General features: G+C 36.9%; 1 protein-coding gene across 1 annotated transcript in view; it reads right to left on the reverse strand.

Annotated features, from left to right (window-relative positions):
* Positions 1 to 23719, reverse strand: part of GLIS3 (GLIS family zinc finger 3) — a gene marked incomplete at both ends in the record, with an annotated part of 134743 nt that overhangs the window by 11218 nt on the left and 99806 nt on the right. The window contains 2 exons of the mRNA XM_081321217.1: positions 4047 to 4194; positions 15473 to 15614. Coding sequence (XP_081177343.1) covers positions 4047 to 4194; positions 15473 to 15614 — 290 coding nt within the window. The remainder of the gene's footprint in view (positions 1 to 4046; positions 4195 to 15472; positions 15615 to 23719) is intronic.

The raw sequence follows: 23719 nt of genomic DNA on the forward strand, positions 1-23719 counted from the left end.
CACAGTGCTACTGAGGGAACAGCAAAATAAATTTTGCATATACAACGATTAATACCAGCCTGTAACCTCTAGGAAATTGCCACCTGAAATTATGTCTATGCCCTGCAGTAAAGTATATTTTAAACTACAGTTTGCTGTTTTAAAAAAGCAGTTCTGCCTTCAAAGGATGATATCAACTCATGTATTGTTCATTTTTCATTGCCCAGAGCCTGGCTGTGTAGTTGGCATTACCATTACTTTTTGAATTCCTTACATTTTGGTGGCATGACATAAGCTGGTTGTGTAATCTCCTAGTGAATTATTATAGGTGGTTTAGAACTGACTGGAGTTATTGGTCTATGCTATAGTTTTAAGATACCTAGAAAAAGTATAAAACAGGATAATCAACTAAATAGAAGGCAAGATATGCCCAAGCTTTTAACAAGATTACATCATTTTGTTAATATTCCTCAAATTAACTCTGCCAAATCAGTCCCAACAATGTGCATGATGCATCCCCTCCCATTTTAATATCATCAAATAAAGACTTTTGTCCCTTAAATGTTATCAAGCATTGCAGATCTTTACTGTAATGTAGAAACAGCCATATATGTTTTTAAGCCTCACTTAATTGTTTTCAAGACAATAGTATCTGATTACATTATTCTGATTCTTTGAAACAAGTAGAGGCAAGGTTAGTTCACATTAGCTTTTAACTGGAAACAGAATAGTAGAGTTAAAAAACTTTACCAGGTTGAGAGACAGAAAAAAATAACTGAAAATAACAGAATAATAGAGTTGGAAGGGACCTTTGAGGTCTTCTAGTCCAAATCCCTGGAAACCCTATACCAGGGGTGTCAAACTCGCAACATCACATGACGTGTCGCAACATGTCACAACTTTTTTTTCCATTGGAATGGAATGGAAAAATGCATGACGCATCCGGCCCACGGGCCGGCGGTTTAACACCCCTGTCCTATACCATTTCAGACAAATGATTGTCCAATCTCTTCTTAAAAACTTCCAGTGTTGCAGCAATTCACAGCTTCTGGAGGCAGGTTGTTCCACTGATTGATTATTCTAACTGTCAGGAAATTTCTCCTTAGTTCTAGGTTACTTCTCTCCTTGATTAGTCTCCATCTGTTGCTTCTTGTCCTGCCTTCAGGCACTTTGAAGAATAGTTTGACTCCCTCTTCTTTGTGGCAGCCCCTGAGATATTGGAACACTGCTATGTCACCCCTAATCCTTCTTTTCATTAAACTAGACATGCTCAATTCCAAGCAATGTTTTAGCCACCAATCCCCTAATCATCTTTGTTGCTCTTCTCTGTACTTTTTCTAGAGTCTCAACATCTTTTTTACTTTGTGGCGGCCAAAACTGGATGCTGTATTCCAAGTGTGGCCTTACCAAGGCATTATAAATTGGTATTAACACTTCATGTGATCTTGATTCTATCCCTGTTAATGCAGCCTAGAACTGTGTTGGCTTTTTTGGCAGCTGCAGCACACTGCTGGCTCATATGTAAGTGATTGTCCACTAGGACTCCAAGATCCCTCTCACAGTTACTACTATTGAGCCAGGTACCACCTATACTATACCCGTACAGTTGGTTTTTCTTGCCTAAATGTAGAACCTTACTTTTTTCACCACTGAATTTCATTTTGTTAGATAGCGGCCAATGTGTAAGTTTGTCAAGATTCTCCTCTATCTTGAACCTATCTTCTGGAGTGTTGGTTATTCCTGCCAGCTTAGTGTTGACTGAAAATTTGATGAGTTCCCCATCTATCCCCTCATCCAAATCATTGATGAAGTTGTTGAAGAGCACTCGGCCCAGAACAGAGCCCTGGGGGACCCCACTACACACTTCCCTCCATGTAGATGCAGTTCCATCAATCACATTGAGTGTGATTGTTCAGGCAGTTACGAATCCATCTGGTGGTGATGCTGTCTAACCCACATTTTTCTATCTTATCAAGTAGAAGGTTATGGTCTTCTTTATCAAGTAAATTCCAAGTAAACTATAGCCACAGCATTCCTCTGGTCCACCAATTTTGTCACTGGGTCAAAGAATGCAATAAGATTTGTCTGGTATGATCTGTTTTCGACAAACCTATGTTGCCTTTTAGTTATGACTTCGTTTGCCTCTAGGTGTTCGCAGATTCGTTGCTATGTCAGAAACTTTGTCAGAATTCTCAGAAGCTTGTTCATATGTTTCTGGCACCCATGTGACTCCTTTCCTTTCCTTTCCTTTCCTTTCCTTTCCTTCTTCCTCCCTCCCTCCCTCCTCTTCCTCAGCACATATGTCTTTAGCACTAAGGGTATTTCTTTATAACAAAATGACATAATTCTATAATTGTAGCATTATAGAATAATCTCGCTATTGTGATGAAGACTTGGACTTTTCAGTTTTATTATCAGTGAACCGTAGATATATTTTTTTCTTACAGCATCCATCCACTTCAGTTCTATTTGACAGCACTTTCCTCCCTAAAAATCAGAAGAGCTATATGCGTTCATACAAAAAGTCTCAAAAGTAGCAGGTATTTCTATTGCACAGACCAAGAAATGAAAAAAAAATCCTTTTTCATTATATTTGTTACTGTGAAGATGGGAGGGGGGTGTTTGTTTTTGTGCTATGGTAGAAAGCCGTCACAGCATTCCATTTTTGTCTCAACTTCTCTTATTCTTCAAAATTGTTTCTCTTTTTTTCCAGAAGCCCTTCTTTTTGTTAGGCATTTCTGGCAATTATAGCAGCGCAAAACTGACTCTACTTTGTGTTTTCAAGGCTGAACCTATCTTCTCTGTTTTCTTCTGATTCTGTTGCAAAAGGAATAATTCTCTGCATATCGAAGTGGAACAACCACTGAATGCCCCCCCCCAATAAGAGGACTTCCCTCTCTCCCTCTCGAATCTTGTCCATATGAAACATAATACTTCCGAAGCTCAATTTTATGTGATACAGAAGATATATTATTGGATTTTTTGTCATATGTTATTTTTCAATGAAAAACAGTGGCACAAGAGAGGAAGAGTTTAAATCGTTTCCCGAAACCACTCACTAATTAAACATTTATGGCTGGCTGCTGCTCTATAAGAGAATAAAAACAATTAAAATTGTTTCCCAACTCTGGGACAACCAACAACTTTGGAAAGAAAAAATTGTCAGAATAAAAGGCACCAGAGGGAGAAAGCTTTATTTCTACTATATTTTGGGTGCTTTGAATATTACTTAACAGAACAATCAAAACAGCATTGTAATTTTTATTAGTAAAAGCTAAAAGGTTTACCTTTACTGTTCGAACCATTTATCAGATTGCACTTAAGTTTATTTAAAATAAAGTTTTAAGAGAAGAGAAATGGCAATGCAAGGTAGCTTGGACTTTTTGTATTCATGCGTGTTACATTAAAATCTAGTTCAGTGTTAATCCAAAAAAGATGCTTTATTTTAGCTTGATTTTTAGTTGGTCTTGTCCTCTGTATAAAATCTGAAATGTTTTTTCCCCAAACTTGTAATTTGTAACAACTCTTGTATACAATTTTTCTGCATAATGAGTATTCCTTCCTTATTTTCTGTTACAAACATATACCTTGAAATATTTGAAGACAAAAGGATAGGACCGCTACATGTAAAACCATGTAAAAACATGTAAGCCACTGAACGTTGTCTTAGAGACTAGGAAATGCTGCAAAGACACATCCCGTGGATTTGCCTTGCAAAAAGTCCTTTTTATATTTCATCCCTGAGGAGCAAGAGCTACTGCTTGGTTTTATAAAATCATTCCTTTGGTACTCACAGTCAGTTATTAATGAAAATGTTTTTGGAATATATAATGTAGACGATATCTCCGGAAGATTTTTCTTGTAAGAAATATCTGATTCCTGAGGATTTCTTACATTTGAATTTCACTAGGAAACTGGCTATACGCTGTTCACGTGGACTCCAATGGCTTTCTATTTTTGAAACCTTGAGGTGGTAACCCTCAGACAACTTCTTCTATTCAAAATGATCAGATGCAAGAAGCAGGAGTGGGTAGGGTGGGGTTGGATGTTAGGGAAAATGGACTTACCTCTCTGTTCCTGGATCCCCTGTGGATGGGTGGCGAGGGCTCTCATGAATACCGGGCCTTGGAGAAGAGAGGCTCACAGCATGTGAGGCAGGTTCATTGCCCACAGCAGTTCCACTTTGATTTGAATGAGTGCTGGAGAACATGGTAGCTACAACCGTGCAAAAGCATTCACAATTAATATGAAAGACGCATTTAGATTTCTCATTCAATTATGGATGATTTTGATTTTCAAAAATAATCCCAGAAACATAGCGAGCTTCCTTCACCTACAGTTATATGTAAACAGAGGCTAGAGAACTATTCTGCATGGGATGCTTTTATCTGGATCCTTTTTTTAAAAAAAATGGCTTTAATATAATTTTTTAAAAGGAAAACAAACATACTAAGTATGAAAATAAAAGAAAAAAAGCACATTATACCTAGATGAAATACAACACATAATTATACTGTATATATTTTTAACAGTGGTGCAGCTCAATGTTTAAACAACAACTTTTAAACAATCATGTCATCTAGTACTTCTGCTGTTCAATAAGAGCCAGTTTAAAAGCCAAGAAACACATTTCATCAAGCCAGTATCTTTCTAAAAACTTTTTTTTTGCTACAGTCCATTCACACATTTGCTTCGGATTTTAGGGATTTAGTTTTGCAATACATTATTATATTTAAATCTAATCTCCCTGATTAAACTATTATTGACGGCACTGAGCACATCCTGCTCCTTCAAAACAGCCCCTTTTGTACATGCAGCACGGAAAGGTAGATAAAGCAACTCTTTTTAAACATCCCCCAAGGAGTCCAGTAAAGCTCCGAAAGAATTTTAAGAATATAAGAACTATGTTTATAATCTTTTTAACTATAATCTATTGACTAGTTAGAATAGGATAGTTAAATTATTTATTTTAAATTTGTTGTAATTTATCAATATTTATCTTTGAAAGATTTAGCATATTTGCTTCTATTAACAATGATATTATTGTAAAAACAATTACTCCCCTTCCTGCAAGTTAGCAGAATACAAATGATAAATAAAATTCAGTTTTTAGGGATTTCTATAGAAGTTTTCTACTACTGGTAAAAAAAAAAGATTTAGTGCAGCTTAGTGTGTGAGTGTGTGTGTGTGTGTGTGTGCGCGCGTGCGTATCTCAAATACAATTTTGTTGTGCAGCCTTCATTATATTTGGTAAAGAACTTTAATAATATTAACAAGGCTCAAAATATCATGTGCATACAAATAACACTTCTAGCTGCTACAAAACTTTGATAAAACTTAGTGTCTTTAAGAGAAAACAGCCTTGAAAAACATTTCTCCAGGAAAATCCCTAGAAGATACTCATCTTGTTTAACTGCTTAAGGAATACTCAAAGTTCAGAACTTTTTCCTTAATTAATGGCTTGGAGTTTAATGAGTTTCTCTTGACATACAACCGTCTCAGATATGCTTGCCCTTTTTGAAAATTAACCCTAACCCCAAGAGATCAAAATATCCTTTCATTAAAGTTCTTTAATTTCCTTCTGCATAGAGTCAACTTTCTACCTGAGTTTATCAGCTTTAAGGATATACAGTACTTATATTACATATAATGAGTAGCTGAAATTATTACTTGGGTCAATTCCACATCAACATTTGGAGCTGGAAAAAGTTCAGCTGAGATTTCAGTTGGAGCAAGATCACCAACTTTTTAAACAATTAAATGTAAGGTTTTTTTTCTCTCTCAAGCAGGAGTTACAATACTTCCTCAATGGGTGATACAGCACCCATTACTTCTTGTGTTACAAGCTATATCTCCTCCCCAAAATTCCAAAGTTAGTAGTCAAAGAAGATACAAGTTATTCTGCTTACCAATTCTTCTACAAGCATTTATAGTTTTAAACTCATAAAAAGCAGTGGAAATTAAGTGAAAGTAATGTCCTTCCATCTTGGCTAGAATTCCCACTTATTAAGTAGGACTTGGCCTAAAGTCCTATCTAGGATTCCATAATTCAAATTCATAATTCTATCATCATGCAGTCTCTAAAAATATTAAAATAAGCAAATATTGGAAGGATGATATTGAATGCAGATTTCTACATAATGGCATCCCCCCATACAATTGCAGAACTAGGGAAAAACTAGTTTTATCCTTGAATTAAAATATTTGTAAATGACTTGACACATCATGACAGAAATCCAGAGGCTTAATTTGAAGAGCTGCTTAAAACATAAAGTTATATAGTCACTATGCTAAAGTCTTATAAACTTGGTTGAAGATATGGACTGATGGAACAGTTACATGTTAAAATGGACAATCGGTTTAAATTCACATTTGGCAGAAGAAGGCTTCACTCCTAGAGTGTCTGTGGGGTAAAACTCATTATTTCAATTAGTTTTAAGGGAAAGGTTTATATAATCTAATAAAGGGATGCCAGTATCAAAATGCACAAAATGCATACCCGGCTACTAATCTCAGACAAAAAGCATAAAACCTCAAGATATGTATACAAAACAGTCCTTCTTGTTTCCTATTTTTATCTTCCTTCTAGTCCTACGACCTTTCTCCAGTTAACATTTTCCATACACCTCAACGATTTCCCCATATAACCATTGCTTATTAAAGATTACTAAAAGAACAAGGCATGTTGATTGGTGGAAAATTTTAATCACTACTCCACCAAAGAGTGGTTAAAAGAATAATGAAGAATAATAGCAATGGACATGTTGACAGCATTAATATGAAGGAAGAAAATTGTTCTTTATGTTTGCCCAAAAACTCATGGGAAATTTTTCTTTTGTTCTTGGAATGTGACTGGTGCCAGTTAGGATGCTGAGACTGTTTTGATATGATTTTTTTAATGAAATAATTACTGCCACTCTTTTGGTAAAGATATATGTTTTGTATACTTAATCTAACTAGCTTTACTATGTCATGGTGAAGGACCATAAATTGATGCACTGACCTGCTGGAACAAGCCAAACGTTCATCTAGAGTCCAACATTGTGTTTCCAATAACAGCCAGCTAAAAGGTATGAGGTCAAAATTCCTCCTTTGTAATTTATCTCCTAGCAACTAGCATTATAGGCAAGCTGACGCTGAACTGGGCGGGTGGGTTGCCCGATTTTTGTCACCATTACTAATATTAATCAATAAGGAGATCTGGAACACATGTTTGCTTTGTGCATTCAGTTGCATCAGCCTCCAGAATAGTCTGTTTCACTCTAGAACAGAATACCATATTTTCCGGCGTATAAGACGACTGGGCGTATAAGACGACTGGGCGTATAAGACGACCCCCGACTTTTGAGAAGATTTTCATGGGTTAAAAAGTCGTCTTATACACCAGAAACCCTATACCAGGGGTGTCAAACTCAATTTCATTGAGGGCCGCATCAGCATTGCAGTTGCCCTCAGGGGGCCGGGTGGGTGTGGCCTGGGTGGGCGTGGCTAAAGTGCGTATGGCCTACTGGGTGGGCGTGGCCAGCTCTACATCGTTCGCATCAAGGGTTCCTATGGGGGCCTGGGCAGGAGTGGGACAGATCTGAGGGTCTCTGGCAGAAGGAGGGTCTCTGGGCCAGGGCCAAGGCAGTGGGGGCCGTTCCCTCACTGTTTCCAGGATGGCATGAAACCACTTCGTGGGCCGGATCTGGCCCCCGGGCCTTGTGTTTGACATGTCTGCCCTATACCATTTCAGATAAATGACTGTCCAGTCTCTTCTTAAAAACATGCAGTGCTGGAGCATTCACCACTTCTGGAGGCAGGTTGTTCCACTGGTTAATTGTCCTCACTGTCAGGAAGTTTCTCCTTAGTTCCAGGTTGCTTCTCTCTTTGGTTAGTTTCCATCCGTTGCTTCTTGGCAAGCCTTGTGGTGCTTTGGAGAATAGCTTGACTCCCTCTTCTTTGGGGCAGCCCCTGAGATATTGGAACACTGCTATGTGGACTTCAACTCCCAGAATTCCTGGCTGGCTCAGGAATTCTGGGAGTTGAAGTCCACGATCCATAAAAGAACCAAAGTTGCCTACCCATTGACTAGACATACCCAATTCCAGCAACTGTTCTTTGTATGTTTTATCCTCCGGCTAAATCTGGCTGCAACACAAGCCCGATTCAGCCCCGTCTGATGCAGATGGTGCAAAGCTGCCCTTCTGAAGCCCAAAGGGGCTTTTCCTTCCACCCACCCTTTGGAATACACGCAAGAGCTGCATTCCACACGACGCGCTTTTCCAGGCCAGACTCTGCAAACGGCACGCCAGAAGCTGCAACCACCGCGGGAATTCCGAGTCCCTGCCTTTTGGCAGCCTGCACGGCCGAGCGCGATCCGGCTTTGAGAGCGCATTTGCAGACGGAGTAGCCACCATGTCTGGAGCCAAGCCAAGCTCTGCCGGGGAGGTGGTCGGCTAGGTGGGCCCGGAAGACGCGCTGGAGAGCTGGGCTTGGGGCGGCCATGCCGAGGCCGGCTGGTGAGGGCCACTGCGTGGTCTGCGGGCGAGAGAGGCGCCAGGCCAAGTACTGCTGTCCGGGCTGCCGGGAGAGATGGTGGGTAGCAGGGCATGCTCTGCTTATGCTCAGATGCCACTTGGGCAAGGGGCTTCCTGCCACTACCGGGGTCTGGTGTTTGCAAGGGGGAGGGGAAGGGGCTTAGAGGCTCTTGGGGGTGGGAAGGGAGGGTCACGTTGGAGGGGGGACTGGACTAAGGAAGCCTGAAGTTGCTTTGCAAGAATGGGGGCGCTCGATTGATTTATGTACCCATATTTTCTGGCGTATAAGATGACTGTGCATATAAGATGACCCCTGACTTTTGAGAAGATTTTCATGGGTTAAAAAGTCATCTTATACACCGGAAAATACGGTAGTCTATTAAGTTTTGAATCTCTTTTACCTACTCTACCAGCCTATCAGCATTTCATGGCTCCTGTGCATACTTTTTTAAAGATTTACTTCTAAAAGAACCTTCACAGTTTTAGAGTTCCCTGAAACTACAAGTACTGTACTGTTATTCGGGTGTGGGTTCTGTACAGTTTATCTTGAACCCCCCCAAATTACCCACCCCCCCAGGTTACATGAAAACCCCCAACAGAAAATTCTCTAAGGTGAGAAGAAATCCCCATGGGAAAATACCCGTTTTTCCATTATTTTTAAACTGTTCATTGCTGACCCTGGGTAATGCTTATTGCCGGAGATACCTTGTCTCCATTCATAAGATACATTGTTTCAATGACAAATTAAGGTAGAGATACAATGTATCCAGTGACCTGAAAAACTGGGGAAAGGCAATAAACTCAAAGTGCTGGGATGGCTCAAAGCGGTGGGATCGTAAGCAGACGTTGATTGATCACAGAAAGCAAACCAGATTAAAAGGCATGAGAATATAACACCAATGCCCAAACTTCCTACATTCAAAGAGGACAGTGACAAGAATCATATGCCCTCAGGAAAATCTTTGCTAATAAGGAAAATAACTAGCAAGGTATTTCCCATAGTTCGTGGGTCATAAAATATATCACATTCACATTTTCTTCACAAACATAGCACAAAGGATTCAAAATCCTATAAAAATCTCGCTGATGTACCAGTGAATTGCCATCTGCCCCCCAAAAGAACTCCCATTATTGTTTTTGGAATAAAAAGAGAGACCTCTTTGCCAGCAACTCGCCTTGCATCTGGATTGCTCACCGTTTTTTTCCTGGTTCAGAAAAAAAGGGTCCCAGGGAAATTCTCCCAACAATTATTATGTTTAAACATTTAAGGAAGGCTACTTATGCTTGAACTTCAGAAAAAAGAAAGAGGTATAGGCTTGGTGTTCTATGAACTGTGTGAAGAAATATATTGTTTTATCTAGTCTTCATTTATTTCTGATTTCCTTTTGGATGTGACTAAGTTCCTTCAATGGGATTGAAAGAGTGATATGGGCAGAAGAGATTTAACAAGACTTTTCCCCCTTGGTGGATGTGTGGGGTAGTCTGAGTTAGATTTTTTTAGATTTTAGATTTTATTAGATTTATATACCGCCCTTTTCCCGTAGGACTCAGGGCGGTTTACAAGGTGTTTAAAACATCAATACAAAAATTAAAAAACAATTAAAAATGATTAAATTCAGTCCCTGAAATAGAAATATAAAAACCCCAATTAAAACTCTCAGCCTGGGCCGGAAAGCTCAAAGAGCCAGGTCTTCAGGTCCCGGCAAAATGAGCGAAGGTTGGGGGCAGTCCTAAGCTCCATGGGCAGCTGGTTCCAAAGGGCAGGTGCACCCACTGAGAAGGCCCTCCCCCTGGGTGTTATCCGCTGGCAGTCTTTTACCAGCAGCACCCTGAGAAGGCCCTCCCTGTGGGAGCGCACAGGACAAAGGGAACTTGATGCCGGCAGCAGGTGTTCCCTCAAATATGCCGGACCCAAGCCATTTAGGGCTTTATAGGTCATCACCAGCACCTTGAATCTCACCCGGTTACAAGGGAAAGAAATACACACTGGGTGTCAATAGGATATTTACTAAAGTGTAAATGCTACTTTTGCAGCACAAGGAAGAGGGGGTCTGTACCTGAAGGAGAAGGAAAAAGAGGGAAATGAATCTGAAATCTCTCCATTTTTCCTGCCTACTGCATGCATAAACACATGTGTGCATACATACACACAGAGCTATTGTTTGAAAACAAGTAAATTTTTGGCAACTGAAGATACCATCTAAATGTACATCTAAATCTCTAAATGTACATCCACACGTCTACACATGGTGTGTAGATATGTATGCATATTTGTGAATGTGTGTTAGGGAAAGAGAGAATTGAGACAGAGACGGAATAATAATTGGGTATCAAAGTTTTCTTAGAAAATGAAAAGGATGGGCCCATTTTCTGGGAAAGAGGATTGAAAGGGCAGAGAAAAGTACTGGCTTCTAACTAATTGGTTCCCCATGACAGCCATTTTCTGCCCATTTTGAAAATGGTGGATATACAGAGCCTTGGTGGAGCAGTGGGCTAATGCCTCCTTAAGTAACACCAGCTGCCTGCAATTAGTGCAGGTTCGCATCCCACCAGGCTCAAGGTTGACTCAGCCTTCCATCCTTCCGAGGTAGGTAAAATGAGGACCCAGATTGTTGGGGGCAATTAAGCTGACTTTGTAATAATGCAGCTTGGGGTGTGTGTGAAAGCCCTAATAAGCAGGCATATACATAGAATGAAGGCTACTGCTAAGCTTGTAAGCCGCCCTGAGTCTTCGGAGAAGGGCGGGATATAAATGGAATTAAAATAAAAAAAAATAAAAAATAAAAAAAATATTTAAGACTTATATTAAATTGTATTTTCATATTTTGGGTTTCAAATTTTCAGCTTTTACAATAATGGTACCGTGCTTTCTTATGTAGAGTGAAAACCTAGAATGGAACACAATACCTTCTCCTATTTACTAGAAAAGGAAAGCAGCCATTTGGACCAAAATTAAAAATAAAATAAAATATTTAAACAGAATCTCAGAATCCATAGCTCTTTAGCTAATTACATAGATATACATAAGTTAAAAGATTCATATTTATAAATATGAACTTCCTAGTGATTTTGATGGTGCTAATTCTCATTGGGTAACTCTTAAGACTGCTTACTTTTACTTATTTACTTTGACATAAACCCAGTTAATAGGACTTATTTCTGACCAGATGTGTGTAGTATAAGGTTGTTAACTGCTTAAACAACAACTTCGTAGGTTGAGTAACTCAAGATCTTTAAAAAATCCATAATTAAAGTATGCAATACTACTCATTTTGCAATTAAAGGAGTTTTCACCACTAGGGTAAGCAGCTAACAAAGGGAAAATGTATTTTGCTTATATTGTGGGAAATAAAAGATTTAAAATATCCTGTCATAAATAAATACAAATATTGACAGTCATCTCTATTTCATTTTTTAGAGGACAAAACACAAATTTTAATGAGAATCTGTCTTCTGCATTAGGAAAGAGGCAGCTCTTTGGCAGGGGAAAGATCTGATGCCAAGACCTTCACTTTTAGCCAGACAGATTTTAATCCATAGCTCACATTTATTGCTTTGGGGATTTCACTGGCTCTTAATCACAAAAGCAATAAGAGTTTCCAATATGTTCATCTTCCTCTCTTAATCAATTGTTCCAGCTGCCAATCACTAAAAATATCTGTAAGCAAATTTAAATGGCATCAGTAAGCCAACAAAACAGCGATGGCCTCTTGGAAAGACTGATGGGTCTACATCGTGAATTTTACCTTTCCTTGGACATCTCTGCCATGTATATTGTTTCATAGCATGTTCATCATAATTGTAAAGTATAATACCAGCCTGTTAGAATATTGCTTTTCCTTCTCAAAAATTAACTCTGAAAATAACCGCAAGAATTGTAGATTAAAATTAATTTTAAAAACCCCAAATATAATCAATATTCTATCAATAAATCTTTCCCTTTAGATCAAAGTTCTGGGATTTTTTTGTTTTTGTAATTAATAGGTTGGAAAGCATGAAAAAAACTGAAAAGCCTTAATTTAGATTAATTTCTGATCCCTTGTGGATCAAATGGACAAGGCACATTTTACATGTATTAATTTCTCTTTTACATTGGAGTGTTCATTATCTTTACTAAATCTGGGCCAACTGCAAAGGAATAAAGATCCTTTGATATGTTTTCTACATACAAAAGAAGCAATTTGTGCAGATACAATTTTCCGACTTTACAGAGACAGCTCCAGGAGTGGGGAGATATCCACATGTGAATTGTGGTGTTGTGACGCAAACTCCCCTCTTACATTATTTGTGTGCATCATTGTGCCAGCTGTTTTAGCATCACTGGAGCTAGCTGCAGATGGCTGTGCACTGCTGTACAACAATCAAGTTGTTCCATAGATATAAGATGCAACATATCCTATGCATATATTTTTAATATTACATCTTCTGTACAGGCAGTTTTCAACTTATATCCATTTGTTTAGTGACCTTTCAGTGTTACAACGGCACTAAAAAGTGACTTATGACTGTTTTATCACACTTATGTCACTGCAGCATCCCCACGACTATGTGATCAAAATTTGGTCGCTGGACAACTGGCATGTATTTGTGATGGTTGCAGTATGCTGGGATCATGTAATTATCTTTTGCAATGGGAAAGCCAAATTCTTAACTTAACAACTGTTCTTATTCACTTAACAACTGTGGCAAAAAATAAAGAAACATCGGAGAAGGATTCACACTTTGATACAGAAAAACCCTTAAAGTAAAAATAAACATGAAACCAGAAACTTTTCTTTTGGGTTTAATGGAAAAAGACTTGGGGGAAAAAAAAGGAACTTTGATCCTGTATATGTTGACAGCAGCAAGGCTAACTACTGTATGCACAAAACTGGAAGGACATTTCAGTTCCCACTATGGATGAATGGCTACGGAAGCTGATGGAGCTGGCAGAGATGGCTAAACTGACTGTTTTGATTAAAGAAAGGAATACAAGTACCTTCGTTTCTACATGGAGACTGCTTCTGGAATTTGTGTTTGAGGTGGGGGAAAAATGAAACTTGCGATTCACTGATTAGAATGATTTGTTGTTACAGAAATGGCTAGTTTTTACTATTGTGAAAAATAAAAAAGATGAGGTTCGACATTAATGCTTTATTCTACTGCAACAGGGGAAGTCGGAAGTCAATCTCTCTTTTTTTTCCTTTCCCTCCCTTTTTCCTCCCCATTGTGTCCTACTATTCGCTTTGTAGTTTGTATTTTACTTCACAACTTAATAAAACGTTAAAAAAAAAAAAAGAAAACCAATTGTGGCGATCATAAAATGGGGCAAAAATTCACTTAACAACTGTGTTGTTCAGCAATGGAAATTTTGGGCTCATTTATGGTCGTAAGTCAAAGAGGTGTTCAAAAAAGGTAAGATCAAAATCTCCCAAACCATGCGGCTAGATCCTCAAGGGCAATATCACTTTTACACCCAACACCCAACTATTTGATTTAAAAGATGTGTTATTTCTCCTCCTTAATTTTATCATATAATTAATGCAAACTCATATATAACACAATACACCTAAAGAATGTCATGGAAAGATACAGTAATACCTTTCGTTAAGAAAGAAAAGCATGATATTCATAGATTTTTCTATTTTTGAAAGATTTGCGTGAAAAATAATTGTGCCGCCTGTTTTTAATTCTTTTAATAATCTTCTATTTTCATGTTATGGCACTACTTGTAATTCAGTGCTATCAAACCAATATCCTTGGACAATCTTTTCATTTCATTTCTGTTCTGTTTTCTTCCCAAGTAATTAAATGCTTCCCATAACAGCTATTTCCTTTTTTTCTTCTTTCCTTGATTCATATTGTGGGTCTTTATTTCTATATTAGGAGTTACTGAAATATCTACCTAACAAAACCTATAGCCTGATTAATCAGACAGAAGCAATATTAAAGTACAGCATTTCTTTTTTGTATACCATGCCGTGTAATAATGTGTAGCAATGAATACATGTCTTAGGCGGGATTCCATTCAACTAAACAGCAAAATATAATAGCTTGTATTTAAGTTATGAATTAAATTGATTGTTCAAGGGTCCAATCAAATAAACTCCTAGTGCTACCAATCAAGAAGCATTATGTAGGAAGTGCAAATTTCCCCTCATAATAGGTTTATTTAGGGGGGAAAAAACTGGAAGAAAATATGGGCAGATAGGAAGAGTTAAAAATGGAAAACAATGTTTCCTGGCTTCCCTATTTCATTAATTACATGGTGTAATTAAGCAATAAATGCTTTACTTGAAAGCATCCTCAAAAGCATGTGAATAAAATATAATGATTTTACTGTGGAGCAGTAATTATTGAGAATATTTTGTCAATATTCTCAATATTTTATATTCCAGGATAAAATTGTTTTAAAATAACAGATTTTAAAAAAAAATTCTCAAAAACAAAACAGGGTGACAGTGTACAAATCACATAAAATTTGAAGCAAATTCATTCAATAATATTACTAGGTGTTTTTTTTTTAAAGTATGAGATATTTCATAAAGATTCTGTATTTTGCTAAAAACCTAATCTACCACAGATATTGTTGTTTATCAAGCGTATACCCAGTGAAATTTTGTAAAGATTTAGGGGGTCCATCAAGCTAGAGTATAGTTAAGCATTTTGAGGAAATGATTAGCCGGGCTGAAACAGCAACTTTTTACATTAGGCTTGCAACAATAGATGCTTGACACATCCTTTCATGCCCACAATTTACACTTTTTTTCTGGAAGAAGAGCTGAGAAGGGATTTTTCAAGTAATGTGGTCACATTTCTTTGAATTATTTTGTCTATTACCATATTTCCATGTATTATTTTTAAAACTCAGCAACAACAAAGAAACACAATTACACCATATCTGATGTCATTTTGGAAAATTTATTTTTGTTTACTTATTTTTCTTGAGCATTATTTATATTAATAAATAAACATAAAATCAAAGAATACGATACCTGAGTAAAGGTCATGGACATGTCCCGGTGATTGTTGGACAGTGCTGGCAGAAACATCATGGGGAGGTGAAGGTACCTGAATAGCCTGGATAGTCAGGCAATCATTGAGAATGTCTTGATCAAGTTCTGTAGTGGAACGCAACTGAAAGCAAAACAGAAGGATCACAAGATGGCCTGCTAATATCTTTTTAAAACTGATTTATTTCCAGAGCTGCACCCAAGGGGAAGAGAGGCCAGAACTATCATAGTGTCATGCCTTAAGATTTATAGATACTAAGGATTCCCCTTTTACAACCAACAATACAGAGTCCAAATCTTGAAACTGATTATCATACATACTAAAAGACCAAGAAAAAAAGGGGTGGGATATAATAACATCTACTCTTAAAACTATTCTAATTTTGAGAAATCAGGGTTTGTATTGTGTATTGTGACCAAATAACAGTGGCTAGTTGCCAGCTGTCAGTTCAGTTTATGCTAACCTCAAATATAATTATTTGGTATTTTCTCCTATAAAGCTATATGTTATTAGGGTATACCTTCCCTAGAACTTTCTATAATTTTGGAGAATAAGCAAAGCAAAACAGCATTATTAATAGTTGTTAAACTTCAAAATAATTCTTTATACTTGGGATTTTGTCTAAGATTATACTAAGCACTATTTTAAAAAAGTAAAAAGATACACAAAAATTTGTTTTTACATCATTTCTCATTTATCTCCATCCTTCATCTCAGAATGAGATGTTTCTCATACTGTAACCATGAATTCCATTTTCACCAGCTATTACCGCTTTCATGCATATGTATTTCTGAGGTCAAAGCTACATATTCTTTTTATTCACATTCCTAATCTATATTCTGCAGTTAATTTTAATTACTATGAGATATTATTCAAAAAGTGTAGCTTTTATAAAAAAAAGTTCAAGGTTATATTATTTACCCTACATATTTACTTCAACAGAGTTTTGTTTATAACTGAAGCTTACTGGCAATTTATCAATTTTATATTCCATGAAGCTGATTCTATCTTCCAGAGGCATTAGAAATATTTCGGTGAGGGAGGGAAGAGAAAGGAGGGGAAAAAAAGTACTGTGATATTTTATAGAAGCCTGATGGAGAATCCTTTAAAATAATGACCTGAACATAAAGCAGAAGATAACATACTTATTATACTGTGAAAAGAAAAAGTATTGGTTTCTTAGCATTTGAAGGACAGCCTAAACTCTAATGATAAGATTGGTTGGACACCCTAACCCAGTGACTGAATCTTCAGCTCCTCATGATCTAATGACTACAAAGGGACAATAGGGTGTAGGTAGAGAGATAAGGAGAGATAAGGATTTATTCTTGTCCCTTCTTGGCTATTACTCAGCCTACTCTTCTTCTAAGAAATTGTTACTTTGAGTTCAGTTCCTTCTGTCTTTTCTTCCCAAATGCTGGTTTCAACCCTCAGTAATGCTCATATGCACACAAAGACACTTCAACCTTCAGCAAAATTATGACTGCATTCAGAAGTAATCATCAATGGAGTTATTGTCCAGATAAATGTGCAGAGTAGAGTCTATTTAATTTTTGCTTTAGGTAGGACCAGTGCTTTTTTTGTATAAGAATAAGGTGCCGGAACTCACACATGTCATACAACCCGTCTTGCCTACCCTACAAGGTTCCATCCAAAAAAGGTGCCAGAACTCCGTTCTGAGCGTTCTATGAGAAAAAAAGCCCTGGGTAGGACTCTTATTTTAGGAGAATACATTCTATATCTGGAAACAAGAGCAGTTCCCAGGAACGAAGTTGCTTATCTAAGTATCCTAGAAAACAAGGCACCATCTACACTAATTTTTTTTATTTTTTTCTTGACAGCTCTTCTGATTTTTATAAGCTCTTAGAACAATGAATGGAAATTCAATTCCCATCATTTTCTCATTTCAGATTTGATTGGATAATCACCCATGATTTAGTAAAGCAAGTAGATGCAATTAGAAGGGAACAACGGCCTTAAATTTCTCAATTTTCGGTTGATTATACTTGAATGGAAAAACAGCTTTACGTTGGTGTGAAGCATGAACAAACTTCCCAACACAAAAGCTATTAAAACTTTTCTTTTCATTTTTCTTATCGCTTATCATTTATCAGAGATTTCTGTTCACCTTATCGAGACTCAAAATAATCTTTATTGTTCAGTAGAAATCAGATGCCACTAAAATATGCTTCTCAATACATTCAGCCAGGAATAAAATACTTGATATTTGTTCATTCTTGCAGATAATTTTGTTATAAAAGCATGCTAGAAGGAATAGTGCATTTATTACTTCGACTCCTACTTCCTATTATTGTATTATTTAAAAATTCCTTCTGAAGTCTGACATTATAGAGATAGATAAGCATTATGGAGCCAAATGAGAAGGTTTAAAAGCATCCAGGTAATGTTATTTTCTCACTGCACCATTAGGTAACAATCTATAGCAGAATCAGTGCCATAGTGTCACATAATAATAAAGAAATTGAGACTTAAATCTTTAAAGTCCACGCAATATCCAGAGATGGAAGAAGAAAATGTAAAAAATGCACCATTCCTGCTTATAAAATTTGCACTACTGGGGAAGGGATCAACAGAATACTTATTCTTAAGATGCACTTTTCATAAAAATATTGACATCACATTAAGGTTTATTCTGGTGGATGTGCTAAGTAGATAAATATCTCAAGGACACATTTCCACCCACAACCTGACTGAGCAATACCTTTAACACACCAATTTTACCCAGTTTACAATATGAGGTTTCCAAACATTATCACTTCTGGTGTCCTTCCTGGACAACTCTTAATCAGATGTGGAGGAAATAATACTATATTCATTTTCTCATATTTGTTGGATATTTGCTGCATGCATGCTCATAAATATATAATACAGAGGTTCTCCAAGCAAGTTTCATTAGTTGATAGTCTGGTCTAAGGTAACACATATACATATACTTTACAATCAAATTTTTCTAAGCATTTTGGATCACATGTTCACCTATAACTATTTTTCCATGAACAGGCATTGTCACACACAGATTTTATGAAATGAAAGTCTAAGGCCAGTCTCTACCTGCTCTCATAAGTAGACCTATAAAATCTTTTCACGATGACAGATAGCGGAAACTTTCAACATGCTACTCCTCTTTCTTTATCTTCAAGACATTTTGGCATTTTGGCCTTCAAAGATTGAATCTTAGTATATATATTTTCCTGGGCTCCAGGATCACTGCAGATGGGGACTGTAGCCAAGAAATTAAAAGACGCTTGCTCCTCGGGAGGAAAGCCATGACAAATCTAGACAGCACACTAAAAAGCAGAGACATCACCCTGTCAACAAAAGTGCGTATGGTCAAGGCTATGGTCTTCCCAGTTGCAATGTATGGCAGTGAAAGCTGGACCATAAAAAAGGCTGAGCGCCAAAGAATTGAGGCCTTTGAACTATGGTGCTGGAGAAGACTCCTGCGAGTCCCTTGGACTGCAAGGCGATCAAACCGGTCAGTCCTAGAGGAGATAAACCCTGATTGCTCTTTAGAAGGCCAGATCCTGAAGCTAAAACTCAAATACTTTGGCCACCTAATGAGAAGGAAGGACTCACTGGAGAAGAGCCTAATGCTGGGAAAGATTGAGGGCAAGAGAAGAAGGGGACAACTGAGAATGAGGTGGCTGGATGGAGTCACTGAAGCAGTAGGCATGAGCTTAAATGGACTCCAGAAGATGGTAGAGGACAGGAAGGCCTGGAGGAACGTTGTCCATAGGGTCGCGATGGGTCGGACACGACTTCGCAGCTAACAACAACAACAACATATATCAGCGCTGCAATATATCTTCAAAATCCCTTGTCTACATTACATACGGTTATAATTTTCATAATTTAGTTCATTTGTCTATCACTATGCATATCTTCCAGTGATCTCATGTATTTTTTGTCTTTCTAATAATAAATAAAAAGTAACTAATAAGATAATAGGTTATTAGAATATAATAAGAGATATGCTTTATAAAATCTTATCTAAATCCATAGCCACTTTAGTATAGTGTTTAAGCTGTTGGACTGGAAACTGAAAACTGAGCATTCTCTAAGGTAGAAGCTCCCAACCTTTTGGGCACCAGGGACTGGTTCCATGGAGAGAGGTTTTTCCACGGACCAGAGGGTGCATGGTTTTGTGTGCTGCCTGCATCTTGCGAATGGGGCTTTGCTTGTTTGTGTGGCCCAGTTGTTGGAATGCTGCGGCCCAGTACTGGTCCATGGACTGGGGGTTGGGGACCCCTGCTCTAAGGCATGGAATCCAGCTGGGTGACTTTGGGCCAGTCACTGTCTCTCAGGCCAACCCACCTGACAGGGTTGTTGGAACAAGAAAGTGAGAGCATTATATATGTCACCGTGGGTTGCACTAAATAGAGGCAGGGTATAAATCTAGTAACAGAAATAAGTAATGAAAAAAGGAAGCGTTCTGTCCCCATTATGAGGAAGATGCCTCATAGGGAAGTTGTCAAACAGGTTAAGAGCGCAATAGCATCCAGGAAATGAAATTCAAAGGTATTTTATGTCCTTTAATGAACATTGCATGTAGGCTAGCCATTATGACCAGGAGGCATTAACTCCTTTAAGGACATCCAGAATAATAGCCACCCTTATTCTTTTCTTTTTGAAAGTGTAGTGCTTATTCATCATTCACAGTCACTAAATGACTAATAACATGACATTATTTTTTATGTGCTGAAATCACAAATATTTTTTCTCAGAGGAAAAAGCTTTAGCACCCCCTCAGCATTTATTCCATTTCTATAGCATTTTTTTCACAGCCATTAAACAGTATTGTTACTGTATGCACTAATTTATATACTGTAAGGGAATATACTGGCAGTTATATTTTTGTTCTCTTTCCATTAAATCCCCACATGAAGTTTGTTTGTTCAGAATCTGCATACAGAGTAGACATTTTCATTGAGATATCTATCAGCAAGATGTCCTTCCTGCTTAGTTATTTATTATCAGTTTACTGTATATTCAAAGTCATACTTATTTTGCCACATAAGTATCACTTTATACTAACTTACAATGCAGCATGTTTGTATTTTAACATTCATCCACGCTGGATAAATATTTTGAGGTTCTTCTCTGTCCCTTTCTTATTCATCCTAAATAATTTAAGGTCATCAGCAAACCTGGGCATCTCACTGTGAATTATCTATTATTTATTATATTTATTATTAATTATATATATTATCCATTTTTCTAGGTCAGGTTGCATTTGGTTGCTAATTACTATAAGACGTAGTGAGTTTTTTAACTTGTAATCCTTTGCTTTGGGAAATCAAATAAGATAACCTACTTTGGTTCTATGTAATTAACATGGCTGTCACACAATAAAGAAGCATCAACATGATTCTAAATCTAAGATTCATTTCTGCACAAGACTGGGTAGCTTTCAGCAGAGTAGCATATATCAAGAAATATCTTGAGTCTACAGTATCATAAAGGAATAAACTACTGTATATTAATAATTATTGATGACAATAGTAGTTCAAACAGATCAGTGGAGACACTACCACAATTTATTTAGCCTACCTGTATTACAAATTCAATAGCCTTTGAGTTGCAATAATTCCAATTACTGTTGTAATATTAGTGAGAAAAAGATAGAGGGGAGAAGGCTAATCCTCTGATCATTTACAACATTTGTTTTGTGGTTTTTGATTCAGGAGAATCAAAAGAATTGGTTGATTTTGGTCTGAAGTTTTGCATCAAATAGCATGATTACATTCCTTAAAGTCCTTCCCCCCCATCACTAATCCTCTTCTGCCAGCATCCTTGTCCTTTGCTCCACACTTTCTGATTTATATTCCATTTTGAGAACAGGAAGTAAGGAGATTAAAGTTGAGGATTAAAACACTTACTCTTTACAACATTTTTGTGAAGAATGGTTTCTTAGTTGCCATGGGCACTACTCAGTGACCCTTAGCCTCCAAATGCAATTCCTCTTGCATTAATGAAATATTTTGATTGAATGCCATAGAAAACAGATGAGTGGAAATTATTTCTTTTGTTGTTGTTAGTGTCTTTTTTGTAATTTTATCAATGAAATGTGAAGTAGTTTTGAAAAAAGGCAATTAAAACTAAAAATGTTGCAAAGCCGATTTTGGACTCTGAAGAATCTATATTTTAAAAGAAGGAAATAATTTAAGAGTGGTGGTAAGGCAAGTGAATTGAAGCATATCATTTTATATAGTGTATCATGCTGAAATTCTGTTATCTTTTCAAAAAAAAATTACCTCACATCTTAAGAAAGGAAGTTTTGTACTGATATTTAAAAAGTTTACAGAAGAAAAAGTGAATATTTTTCTGGAAAAGGAGCAGTAAAAAAACCCTTATAGTTGAGAAATTAAATACAAAGATTTTTTAAAAAACAAATATACGTTGGAGGTCTGATTATGCCTGATTTTAGACATTATTGCAATTGATACTTATTATCAAACAGATTCTGATAAAGGATCAATCCAAGGACTTTACTTATAAAAATTTATACTTTCAAACTACCCAGGCAAATGTACATATGAAAGGCCAGTTGAGATATTTTAATGCAGAAAAAAATTCAATTCTCTTTTCTCTTGAATGCCTGGCTGTGAAAATAGTGTAAGATTTAGTAAGTAAATAAGAACTTATTACCCCTTTGTGATACCCCAAACTTTCATTAAGGTAGACCCAAGACTGTATAATGATAGGATCAGCTTTGGATTGCATTATTTATACTTTATGTGGCTGCTTGGCTTTACTAACAAAAAAAGGAAAAAGGAAAAAAAAGAAAAAAAGGAAAGGATTCTGCTGACCGGGTTTCCCCAGCCTAGTGATCACCAGATGTACCGAGACTGTAATTCCCAGTCAGCAGTTTTGAAAGTGACATGGATGCAACAGAAAACCATGTTTAAATGTGGCCTGATCATTTGTTTTGCTGCTTGCACACAGAGAGGAAGGAAGCAGCTGCATCTGAATCATGATGTTTCAGATATATCCACTTAATAAGCTGGGATTTGATCAACTAAATCAAGCTATAATAATCAGAGCTTTGTACAATCACTGAGCAATGAGTGGAGTCTGAGAGGGAAATCACATATTGTTCATTCATTTATGTTTAATTCCCCTCCTGCACAATGGAAAGGATGGTATGGTTTACTAAACAAAAGTAATATGAAAGAGGACTGGTGCAGTTATAAATAATTGACAAGTTATACCTCTATAGAAGTCTAATTTTGTGAAAGAAAAATAGCTAAAATGGAAGGCTTTGTTTCTAGAAAATACCATTTTTGATAGAGTCACCCCCAGGGCTGGCCCAAGGCATTTTACTGCCCAAGGTAAAGAATATTCTTCTCTTACTTAATGTGCAGAAATAGGACTATGTTTTATTTCAGCATCAGTGAAAGGACAGGGTGCCACTACTACAAGCAACAGGCAAGCAATGGGCCATATGGTGCTCATAACGTCAATATCAATAAATTCAATATTCTAAGCCGAAGGAAACACCTTTGCAGCCAGTTAGAATTAAACATTGTTATTTGTCTTTTTACATAGCTAAATTTATAAGGAATGTTGCTCTCATTTCAGATCAGAAATATTTTTTCTTTTAAAATTGTACAGAAATTTAAATAGGGAAATCTGGTGTATTGTTGGATCTCTCTAGACAATGATACCATTAAAATATCCATTAAAATAAAAATTGACACCATTAATATTTATTTGTCTAGCAAACATTGATAAAAGCAAACTTTGAAATAAGTTCTGATATTTGTATAGAAAGCACAATTACTACACCACAAGATCATGGCAGGTACATATCTTGAAGAGCAGAGAGTGCAATTTATAAAGTTGACATATTTAAAAAGCTGCAATTTATCTTTCTTGAAATTAGATGTAGCAGCTTTCTCTGTTCTAATGTCATCCCAATGTAGGGGAACTAAAACTTATCAGTGATCTGGAAATTCCAGGAATTCTACTCCTAAAACAGCAGCAGAAATCAGAAAATTAACATGATATAATATAAACTAATTAGAAATTACAGGTTTGATAACTTACAGTAGGAATGGGAGCAAACACAATTTCAAAATATGGGTGCCTTCTCAGAAGAAACGTATTACATGATGTCTAAGAATGAAAATCTGCTTTAAATGTTCATTATAAGAATATAAGAATATTTTCTGATTGGCCAAACCCACCAGGGCAACCATTTTGTG

This window comes from Vipera berus (genome assembly GCF_964194415.1).
Source record: "Vipera berus genome assembly, chromosome: 2".
Lineage (NCBI taxonomy): Eukaryota > Metazoa > Chordata > Lepidosauria > Squamata > Viperidae > Vipera > Vipera berus.